General features: G+C 34.8%; 1 protein-coding gene across 1 annotated transcript; it reads left to right on the top strand.

The window, feature by feature from the left end:
- Positions 1-3,979: 3,979 nt before the first annotated feature.
- SVOPL (SVOP like) lies at positions 3,980-12,805 on the top strand. Its single transcript, XM_053465266.1, has 15 exons — positions 3,980-4,055; positions 4,273-4,364; positions 4,757-4,855; positions 5,356-5,427; positions 5,724-5,848; positions 6,058-6,121; positions 6,301-6,426; positions 6,684-6,812; positions 7,321-7,394; positions 7,873-8,075; positions 8,270-8,381; positions 11,134-11,215; positions 11,321-11,410; positions 11,500-11,613; positions 12,728-12,805. Exons 1-15 carry the CDS (start codon positions 3,980-3,982, stop codon positions 12,737-12,739), a joined length of 1,470 nt encoding a protein of 489 aa, XP_053321241.1. The 3' UTR covers positions 12,740-12,805.
- The last annotated feature ends 150 nt before the right edge of the window (positions 12,806-12,955 follow it).

The following is a 12,955-nucleotide window of genomic DNA, read 5'->3' as shown; positions in this document are numbered from 1 at the left end:
AGGGAACACAAAGAAGAGGTTTGAGTCCCCAAGAGGGACTGCGTCTTCTTGATAGAGACACTTAGAAGGTATGGTAGAGTAGGCCTGTTCCTTTATTCCTTGTAACGCCTCTGAATGTTGCGTCTGCCTCGTTCATTTTATTCTAAACAGTTGAATTGTTAAGAAACTTTAATACTTCGTTGTGCAGCGACCCGCGGCTAAACGTATCAATATCCAGAACATCTGATAATTACACAGATCGGATTTTACGTTTCTGTAGACTCAGTCGGCGGGTTTTGCCGAGCAAAAATAATCCAACATTGAAGATTGTCTTGTACCTGCCAGAAATCAGGTCTCGATAAACAAGGTGGAGCGTTCCAGCAGAGGTGGGACGCCCAATCTCCTACACCCAGTTGTGTGAAAACCTAAAAGATGAAGTCACAGATCAGCAGTCACCATCCCTTTGTCTAAAACACTTCTTTCGACCTACAAGGTGCCAGCAAGTGGTATCTGTGGTGGCTTCCATCGGTACAAACTAATGATGTCCAACCTCTGCCAGTCGTTGCGCGTGGACAGGAAGACTTTTTATGACGTAGACATTGATTTATAATAATAAATACATTGATTTTTTATTCTCACACAAAAAATGTTTTGCCTTGACAACAAAGAAAGGTCTCTAACTTAAGGGAGGTCTCGTTCTCTCTATAGAAAGGGCTTCGGTCTTCTCCTAACCCGTCTCTCGGTTACTTGCCCTCTTGCGTCATATCACTGACGTTCCACAAGTAGGATCAGAGACAGCTGCCTTCAACTCAAAACCATGGCTGGCTGCCTACTTTACTTGAATGATTTATGATACATGATGGAATGATAGGGGGGCCATAGGCAGTGCAACTACATCCAGGCCCCATGCTGCAAAGGTCTCAGAAGCCATGGACCGGTCCTAGATCTTCCTCTTCTCGCTTGACTTTCCCATCATATCCACGTTTTCCGAGCTACTGTCAAAGGTAAAATAAGATCGGGGCTACGTGACATGGGCCCCCCCCAAGGGCTTTACATCCTATACAAACACTTTGGACTAAAATAACATGAGATACGCTTGATGGAAGCCTTAGTTCACCTGCTGGTAAAGGAGGGAAATGTTGGTGAAGGAAGGAACGGCTTTTGCCCAGTGTTTAAGCATCTGGAAAATTGAAGTTAATATAAAAGGAGTGGCCAAAGAATTCACTTCTGAGTAGACAACCCCTGCACGGCCAGTTTGGAGGAGAAAAGGGTACGAGATACCTCTTACAGGCTGCGCTAAGACCCGGCGATGTACTTTTGTCGGATAAACTCTAATCTCTGAATATACTGGCATCAAAGAAAGCAAGCTTAATCCGAAGGGTATCCAAGGTAAGACAGACAATGGGTGGCTTCGGTAAACGCTTTAGGCAAAATCTCGAGGTAGATTAGAAGTCCTTTTTGTGGATGCTTTGTTCGTCGACTCAAGTTAGTTATCGCCCACGTTGTACTAACAGCCCGGAGACTCACAACGGGGGTATTTAAATCCAAGACGTCACCTAAAAATACATTTATTTTAATCAGAAAAGTTCAGAAAAAGGTCTAAAGTGGATTGTTAGTGTTTTTTTGGCATCTACCGTTGACCATTTAGACTTTAGAGATATTGGTGACATGGTTCTAATAGTCCATTCTTCATCCTGATCTCCTATCTCCAGGGTCTTGTGTCAGTACTTAAATAAATAAGAAAAATAGGACAAATACACCATATGGATCAAAAAGGATTGGGGGGATTCTAGGCAGGAGAATGGGAATGAATGCGTGTGCTCCAGAGGTCTTCTACTCCCCGATGAGGTCACCTTCAAAGGAAACCGGAGAGTTCCTTCTACCAGCAGCATAAAAACCAGCAAACTATTCTTCTCGTGGTCCATGGTCCATTTCCTTAAATGCCTGACCTAGCTGTGAAAGCTCATTGTCCCAACATTCTACTACAGAATCGTTAAATCTGGACGTCGTCGTTTTTAAATGTATGTTCTTGTGCCAAAATAATTCATATAAGAGACACAAATTATATGAATTCATCATTTAGGCCAATCTACTAGGAATCGTATTTTTGAAATGGTATTGTAAATGTGTGATATTAACCTAGAATGTTATGTTTCTAATAAACTATGTAAAGTGTGTCTGGATTAGGTTGCAAAGAGTTATATTTCTTTTCTGTTTAGTGATTGCAGAATCCCTATTAGATCTAAAAAAAAATGTAAAAGATACAGTTTAACAAAGGTGGGAATTTCCCTTTCACAATTTAACACTTTTTAGGTTGATGCGATGCCACAAAGACATAATTAAGCTGCCCGATCTGAGTGTCCGTCACGCCGAGAACCCCCCAGCAATATATCTTTACCCTAAATAAGTGTTTGTTGGGAAGCTTCCCTTAAACTCCATATCCTCCCTAAGATTTTTTTTAAAACATTTTGAATCAGAAAGTATAAATGGAAGCCTTGATTCCCTCTTCGGGTGCCCAAGGGGTTAATAAAGTAATTGCATGTCATTCTTCATGGACACCTAATATTGCAATCCCTGGAGTAATAGAATCTGGTCACACAATAGCGCCTTTGTTGGTGAACACTTATGGCCGGTTGGTAATCAGATACTCAGACACTGCTCCCGATCGCTCCACTGGTCTCTGTTACTGGGTATAGAGATTAATGTTCTCCCGAATACGTGTATGTATGTGTAAGTGATTTTAGCGTTATATGTGTATGTATATGTAAGTGTATGGTGTTAGAGTGGCTGTGTGTGTATGCATGTGTAATTCTTTATTGTAAGAATGTGTGTAGGCAAGTATGTGAAAGGTGTCAGAGTGGGTATGTGTATATGTATGTATGTGAATGGTGTTAGAGTGGCTGTGTGTGTGTGTGTGTATGTGTAATTGTATATGTATGTTGTAAGTGTGTGTATGCATGTATGTGCAAGGTGTCAGAGTGGGTATGTGTATATGTATGTATGTGAATGGTGTTAGAGTGTCTGTGTGTGTGTGTGTGTGTGTATGGATGTGTAATTGTATATGTATGTTGTAAGTGTTTGTATGCCTGGATGTGCAAGGTGTTAGAGTGGGTATGTGTATATGTATGTATGTGAATGGTGTTAGAGAGGCTGTGTGTGTGTATGTATGTGTAATTGTATATGTATGTTGTAAGTGTGTATGCATGTATGTGCAAGGAGTCAGAGTGGATTTGTGTATCTGTATGTATGTGTCAGGTGTTAGCGTTACTGTATGGATATATGTATGTATGTGTTAGTGTAGAGATGCCTCTGACCATCATCATACCCCCAACATCCTAATTCATTTCCGTCCCCCAGCACAATTATTATCCCCAACCACCATATTCACATCATTATATTCCTCCCCACCATCATTTACATCTCCTACCATCATCACCACATACTGCACCATAATCACCCCCTCCATCTTCATGCCCCCTAACATTACTTCAGGGCTGAGCTAGGGTCACTGACGCCTGGGTGCAAAGATTTGTCCCCCCTGGTGGGTGTGGCTTTATACCTAACTCCACCCCTTAACATAACCCCTTTAACCATACCCATTTTCTACTCCAACTCTTTTGGGCCCCCAACTTCACTTTGTAACATGTCACTCACTTTCCATTTGCCAGCTTTGCCCCCAAACAGTTCGTCGGTGCCATCTTTGAACCATAAACAGCATTACACTAAATGTGTCAGTGACATCTGGCGCTGTGACTTTAAAGAAGCTGCTGAGAGAGTGGGGCAAAGTGGTAGCCAGCTTTTTTTTGTGCCTCCGAGGCAAGAACAGAAAATTATGCCCCCCCCCCCAAATGTTGACAGAGGTTATTTTGAAAGTAGATAAATAAATAACAAGGAAATTCATGATCTAAGAACTGCAGAGGGTTAATCTGTGATTTTTGTCATGCTGGGTTATGATTTTTCTCTGTTTCCAAACGCAGCTTGCAGTGAAAAGTACGAGAAAATGGACCCCAAACTGCTGAAATTTAACAAAATAGCCTTGGAAGAACTGAGCTCACGAAAACCCGACACCCCAAAAGGTAAGTGGGAAGGATGCGGGCCGTGACCTATCAACGCCAAGACGCCGGCAAGAGCGAAGCTGCGCATGAAATTACTTTTTGGCATATTTACAAAGTAGAATAAGTAACTTTTTTAAATAATAATTCGCACTAAATGTTTAAATTAAAAGTTTTGTGAAAATGGACTATTGTAACATCTAAAGCTTCCTTCACATTCAAAATCTTGCCTCGTTTTCAGGGCCCAAGACGTATTCGGTGGAAGATGCGGTGGAAACCATTGGCTTTGGGCGATTCCATATCATGCTCTTTCTCATCATGGGCAGCACTGGGGTACGTCCCTTACTCCGGGATCAAAATTGGGTGATATTTTAGAGAAACATAGAATTTGCCGGTAGATCAAACCAGTTCGGCCCCCGTCTAGTCTCCCATTTATCCTGCTGTAAAGACTCAAACCTTAATCAGTCGTTGGTCTCGTCTTAGATTCAGGAGCCGTATGTTTCTGCACATTTAGATTCCCTCACTGTATTAGCTTCTGCTGGGAGGCAGCTCCACTGATCTACCAGACTCTCATTTAGTAAAACTTTCTCACGGCAGTCAGCTCGTTTTTCTTCTTTCCTCTACCATCATGTCTGAGCTCTGCCTCCTATGATGGATGACAGCATTTCTTATGCCGTGCCCCATCTCTAATTACTCGGCCGTTCAATGTCTAAAAATGTTTTTAGATTGCAGAAGCCATGGAAATCATGCTTTTGGCTGTGATATCATCTTCTATACGATGCGAATGGCACCTTGAAAACTGGCAGGTTGCACTGGTAACAACGGTGAGTTTATTGGGGGGCATCAGACCCTCCTCTTTCCTCCCCAGATGCCCCTCTTTTCTAGGAGGTCAGAATGTTTGCTGGGTATGAGGGTATCGCAGGGTTCTACAGCCCTAAAAGCCCCGATAATGTGTATAGAAACAGCAGGATGTGGGTTTATAACTTAAACTGTGTGAATAAACTCTTTTCAGTGTTTGGGGGCATGAATTAGCTGTAGCAAAGAGGGCACAGGCAGGCTGTTTGGGGGCACAGGTAAGCTGCTTGGAGCTAAGGTGGTGCTCATAAGCTGTTTGGGGGCAAAGCTGGCACTGTGGGACATGTTGCTTGGTGAAGTTGGGGACCCGGGGGCAATTTTCACACTGGGTTACTGCAGTTTCTAGTTACACACCTGACTGTTTTTAATGAATTTTTAGAGGTTATTTTAGAGCGCAACAGCAAGAAGCCTTTAATACAGACAAATCTAAGCAAATTGCTTAATATTGTGCCGTTCTCCCGTTCTCCAGATGGTATTTCTTGGATACATGGTGTTTAGTGTCCTTCTCGGCCTTTTAGCGGACAGATACGGACGCCGGAAGGTAGGTGGTGTCACCGACTGGACTTTATAGGGAACCTCCATGACTGGATCCCCTGTCTCATTTTGCTTCTATGTCACCTCACAAAACTTACCATGGATACACGGAACACAAAAATTTTTTTGTATATTTGGTTACTTTGTGTCACATAGAAACATAGAAGTTGATGGGCAGATCGGCCCCATTCGGCCCCATCTATTTTGCCTGCTTCTCCTGCTGTAAATACCTTATTCAGTCCGTGGTCTCATCTTAGGTCCGGTCCCAGTCACTTCACATTTACTTTACTGTCCTCTTTGCAGATTCTGGTGATTTCCTTCCTGTGGGGGGCGTTCTTCTCACTGCTCACTTCCTTCTCACCGTCGTACGTCTGGTTCGTCTTCCTACGATGCATGGTAGGCTGTGGGGTCTCAGGACATGCGCAGGGGTAAGTACCCAGCTTTAGGACATCAACACAAGACTTGGATAGATATCAAGAAACAATATCTTGTGTTTAATACCCAACACCCCATGAGCATTATGGCCATTATTACCACCAAACATGGTGGCCAATTTTGGGCCTTAACACCTATTCTGGAGCCGATTCCTTCATATCCTACTCCCTCTAAATTATTCTTTATATATTTCTTTTTCCAGTCTAATTATTAAGACCGAGTTTCTGCCAAAGAAGTTCCGAGGATACATGCTGCCCTTGTCACAGGTAAAGCTTCCATTCCCGCCAAAAACAGCCAACGATTTATTACCTTAAAACAGGACCTTTTGTTTCCTATATGTTTTCCATGGAAGGAAAACTAGAGAACTTGAAAAATAATTCCAAATTCAGTCATGTAATAATATATATTTTTGTTATTATTTTTTTAATCTGTTCTACGTCGGCAGGTCTTTTGGTTGACAGGATCGCTGTTGATCATTGGACTGGGGTGGGTTGTCAATCCCAGTTTAGGATGGCGCTGGCTCGTCCGATTTGCGTCCATTCCGGGCATCATTCTTGTAATCGTCTTTAAAGTAAGAAACTCGTTACCCGCTCAGTTAGCTTATTTTAGGTATTTAGGATTTAAATTTACGCTTATTACCTTACTTCATGAGAAATGTCGCTTGCCTTAGTTTCGCCTGCGGCCCCTAAATAGTCTAAAATTGCCATTTTGAGAGTCACAATCCTTATGCATCTTGAAACCTGCAGTATTTTTTGGCCCTTTTGTGCTACGTTCGGACAGCCCCGGCATGGACAATTAAAAAAGGGGATCTTGTTTTCCCAATTGCAGTTTATCCCAGAGTCGGCTCGGTTCAATGTCTCGGTGGGGAATCACCAAGAAGCGGTCCACACTTTGCAGAAGATCGCCAATATAAATCACTCCAAGATGCCGGAGGGAACCATTAGTGAACCAGTGGTGGTAAAATGTAACATTTAACCTCTTTTAGGGGCATTTGTTTTAAGCAGTGACCAATTCATTGGCCTCCATGTGATGGGGAGATGAAGGTACATCATAAAATGAGATCAGTTATTTGCCTTAAGTCAGAAGTTCTGTGGTCTGGTGGCTTGGTCTACCTACTCTTGACCATGGGCCACCATCTTTGGCCCATATTCTCTGCCTAGCTTGAGCCTCTTTCGTAGCAACAGTGGTCATCGCGCCAACGAGCAGCCGGTATGTAAACCCCAGAGGCGTTACAAAGCGGCTCATCTGCATTTTTAGCTTCAATAAAACATCAATTTCCTCAAAATGGTGCCAACTTGGCCTAGAAGGCACGCGTTCGTTCTCCATGTTTGTAGATGGAGGGGGACGTTTGTCGCATCTCATTCTAGCGTAATTATGGAGTTTCTGGATATTTCCTGTTATTGTTAATATTTTAGGATTTCATTAGAGAAAAATAGTTTTTGAGATGTAGTTTTCTTTCTTGTAGGACAATATGGGCAGCTTTTTGGATCTCCTAGATCCGAAATATCGCCGGACGTCTCTGCAAATATGGATAATCTGGTAAAAAAAAAAAAGGAATATTTTTGTAATGGCAGAGAATACAAATTGGTAGAGGCAGAATATATATTAAAAATAAAAACTAAAGAATTAAAATTGGCCTGATAATTTAATCGAAAGATTTCACTGGTTCCCCATTGATGCAAATTAACCAATCAAATGATTTTGTGTTTATTTAAAGGGGATCTCTCTCTATTGTTAATAATAATAAGATTACAAATATTGCGCCGTTATATCTTTTACCGCGGTGCTACATTTCCCTAAATCTATACCACCTTTAACATATCACATAAGCCTTATCAGCACTTTGGATCGGAAATTGTTGATTATATTTTGATTCATAATTATTAGCAAGATTAAAAAAAAAATACAAAAAAATTGCATAATGCCATTCAATCCCCAAGTGGCCCTATTTTAGAGGGACAGTCCCTTTTTTTGAACAACGGCCACTACGATGCTCGATGTATTCTTTTGAATTCAGGCTTGGAATATCCTTTGCTTACTACGGCGTCATCTTGGCCAGCACAGAACTGCTGGAGCGGAATCTATTGTGTGGCTCTGGCCAGCCGGCGCTTGGCGCGCAGGAAGAAGTCCTGGAGGAAAGCAGCACCCCGTGCTACTGTCACACGCTGAGCTCTTCCGACTATCAAACCATGCTTATAAGCACCGTCGGCGAGATCGCGCGTGAGTATCGGCAGCGTAACCGGTCATGGTCCCAACGAGTCCTTCATCTGCAAATATTGTGTGTGGATGTCACGCGTCCGTGTGTGGGTTCCAAGGAGAAACGTGGAAGGTTCTTCATGGAATGCCAATGCATTCTACACCAATGCTTTTATAATGTACTTAACACGTTGTATTATTGTTTTCTATGAATACAGTGAGCCCTTTTAATATCCTGGGCATTAATTTTCTTGGCCGACGCTGGACCCTTGGCGTTACGATGACATCCACTGGCGTCTTCTTCTTACTCCTCAACATCTGCATGTCGCAGTGAGTGTATACTGCATGTCAGGCTGATGACTTCCCTTCTCCTGGTCATCAATGAGTTAACGATCACTTGTTGTATTATATAATCGGTTTGGATTATGGGCGATGAAGTCATAAAGCGGCTGTAAGCGAACGCGTGGCTTCGATTCTACCTTATCTTGGGAGTTATCTATTGTTTAAGGTTTAAGGATGACAGAGGGAAAAGCCGGTAGGATATTAGGTCATAAACCTGTCATAAAGACACAACGAAGAATAAAAATGTATCAATGCGCTTTTTATATCCGAGGTGAGATAAATGCATCCGATCCTGGAGACCATGGCTTTAGAAAGACATGAAATAATTTAAAAAGAAGTCAAAAAACGATAAAACGATAAAAAGATAAAAACGCTATAGGGTCTTACCAGGAAAGATATACATTAAAAACTCATTAAAAAGGGGATTAGAGAAAAAAACATAGTATTAAAACTCATATTAAATAATCTAAACACGTTCATAAAATCATATTGTAAAAATGATCAGAATAAAAACTATAATATATTATATATTATATATTATATAATATATTATATATTATATATTATATAATATATTATATATTATATAATATATTATATATTATATAATATATTATATATTATATAATATATTATATATTATATAATATATTATATATTATATATTATATAATATATAATATATTATATATTATATAATATATAATATATTATATATTATATAATATATTATATATTATATAATATATTATATATTATATATTATATAATATATAATATATTATATAATATATTATATATTATATAATATATAATATATTATATATTATATAATATATTATATATTATATAATATATTATATATTATATAATATATTATATAATATATAATATATTATATAATATATTATATATTATATAATATATTATATATTATATAATATATTATATATTATATAATATATTATATATTATATAATATATTATATATTATATAATATATTATATATTATATAATATATTATATATTATATAATATATTATATATTATATAATATATTATATATTATATAATATATTATATATTATATAATATATTATATATTATATAATATATTATATATTATATAATATATTATATATTATATAATATATTATATATTATATAATATATTATATATTATATAATATATTATATATTATATATTATATAATATATTATATATTATATAATATATTATATATTATATATTATATAATATATTATATATTATATAATATATAATATATTATATATTATATAATATATTATATATTATATAATATATTATATATTATATATTATATAATATATTATATAATATATTATATAATATATTATATATTATATAATATATTATATTATATATTATATAATATATTATATATTATATATTATATATTATATATTATATATTATATAATATATTATATATTATATAATATATTATATATTATATAATATATTATATATTATATAATATATTATATATTATATAATATATTATATATTATATAATATATTATATATTATATAATATATTATATAATATATTATATATTATATAATATATTATATATTATATAATATATTATATATTATATAATATATTATATATTATATAATATATATTATATTATATATAATATATTATATATAATATAATATATTATATATAATATAATATATTATATATAATATAATATATTATATATAATATAATATATTATATATAATATAATATATTATATATAATATAATATATTATATATAATATAATATATTATATATAATATAATATATTATATATAATATAATATATTATATATAATATAATATATTATATATAATATAATATATTATATATAATATAATATATTATATAATATATAATATATTATATAATATATAATATAATATAATATATAATATAATATAATATATAATATAATATAATATATAATATAATATATAATATAATATAATATATAATATATTATATAATATAATATATAATATAATATATTATATTATATAATATATTATATAATATATTATATAATATAATATATTATATAATATAATATATTATATAATATAATATATTATATAATATATTATATTATATATTATATAATATAATATTATATTATATAATATATTATATTATATAATATAATATTATATTATATAATATTATATTATATAATATTATATTATATTATATTATATAATATTATATAATATAATATATTATATAATATAATATATTATATAATATATTATATAATATAATATATTATATAATATAATATAATATAATATATTATAATATAATATAATATATTATATTATATAATATAATATAATATAATATTATATAATATATTATATAATATAATATAATATTATATAATATAATATTATATAATATAATAATATATTATATAATATATTTTATATAATATAATATAATATTATATAATATTATATTCTGTTCCTTTGGATTTGAAGGTTCTATTGTATTTAAATGTATTATGATAGATTATATAGATTATTCATATTTTTGTTAGAAATAATTAGAATTAATAATCTAATTTATTAATAACATACCCACATGCCCAAAGCTAGGCTTGACGTCCCCCACGAAAAACGTCTGTTATTGGGATAAACCAATAAAATCTCGCTCAATTTCTCTAGGCCGGGTCTGATCGGAATTCTCTTCTGCCTCCGAGCGCTGGTATCCGCCAATTTCATCAACATCTATGTCTACACGGCCGAGGTCGGTAAATCCACCGGTACAGAGCGCAGCACCCGGACCCGGATCTTTTGTCCGTTAGTAATTATGTTATAATAATTAAACGCCATTGCTTGTTTCACATTTCAGGTTTACCCGACGGTAATGAGAGCAATAGGGATGGGAACAAGCGGCTCTCTGTGTCGGATCGGAGCCATGGCCGCACCGTTCATTGCTCAAGTAAGAAACGTGATCCACCGAGACGTCTTGAAAAACACCACTGGCTTTTTTTTTTCTCCTTTATTTGTAATAAACAAATTTTCTTGCAGGTTCTACTGAGCGCGTCTATCATGGGTGGCCTCTGCTTGTTTGCAAGCATATGCTTCGTGTGCGCTATTTCAGCTTTCGCTTTGCCCATCGAGACCAAGGGTAGAGCGCTTCAGGTACAGATTTAACATCAATTCAAAGGACATGTGACTGCTTATTAAAGCACTAAAAGGTCAAGTCTAGTTGAAGGGTCCACTCGACAGACCAGGTTCTACGATGTTCTCAAAACATCAATGCTTATTCCAGACGGGATGAATGAAAACTCGCATGTCCTCTTCTGAAACAAACAAAACAAAAACCCACACCCCCTCTACAAAAATATACATTTAAATACAAAATAAAGGGAGTAGAGGTCTTGAGGAACCCCTATTAGCCAAGGAAAAGGGGCAACAATCACCCCCTCTTTCTTCACCCTATGCCCAGTGGAGGAGGTTATAAAAATTAACCCGGAGAGGGCGCCTATGGGGATGGAGTGGGTAAAGTATATAGAAAAAAAAACTATGGGAGGTACAAAAAAAATAATTAAAAAAACCCTTATAGGGGGCATCCTTGCCCCCAAATCCCTGCCCTTTTGGGCAAGGGAATTAAACTGTGAAAATAAAACCCTGCCCTGTGCGATGGGTAGTGAAGCTTCTTTGTCGGATGTCAGGAGCCCAAACATTTGTGTGAAGTAAATACAGTCTCGCTCTGTTTATATTTTAAAAACCTCATGCACTCACATTTCGGGATTTCATAGGTGGCTGCCATCTCCAACCCCATGATGCTTGTTCATTACACAGTGTGTTGGGGCGAGATGAAGCTTAATTAAATAGGAATCCCAGAGAGCTGCATACGGTATGATTTTCATCCTGCCCCGAGCCAAATACCCCAGGGGTAACTGTGAGAAGGAGTACCGTATTCACCAAAGAGGTTGTCAGGTTCAAATCTGGAGACAAGACTGTAGGAGAAAGAAGATGGAATTCTAGAAAGACAGATGATATTCCAAATAATCTAAAAAGTATCTTTTACTCTACACAGCTGTCTACGCCTTGAGTCATTATATATATATATATATATATATATATATATATATATATATATATATATATATATATATATATATATATATATATATATATATAGTACATCCATATATTATATACATTGATATTACATATACTATATAACTTGTAATTTGTGTATTTTGGGAAATTGTATTCTTTACACTTTTTTTTCCCTCTCTCTCTCCAGCAATTCAAGTGAAGACAACAGAAAAGAGAAGGTTTTTATAATATTTTTTTGGATTTGTCCTTTTTTTTTCTTATACAATTAAAGAAATGAAGCCGCACGTTAACGCATATCCAAAAGAAATCCAGTTATTTTTTGTGTTTTCACCTTTTTTTTTTCCCCACCATTTCATCATTTGTTTTTATAAAGGTCAAGAGAAAAACTAAATCATGGGGTTGGAGTGAAATAAAA

Source organism: Spea bombifrons, chromosome 4, assembly GCF_027358695.1.
Source record: "Spea bombifrons isolate aSpeBom1 chromosome 4, aSpeBom1.2.pri, whole genome shotgun sequence".
In the NCBI taxonomy this organism is placed as follows: domain Eukaryota; kingdom Metazoa; phylum Chordata; class Amphibia; order Anura; family Pelobatidae; genus Spea; species Spea bombifrons.
Note: the sequence above shows the minus strand (reverse complement) of the source record. Positions and strands in the feature narration are given on the sequence as shown.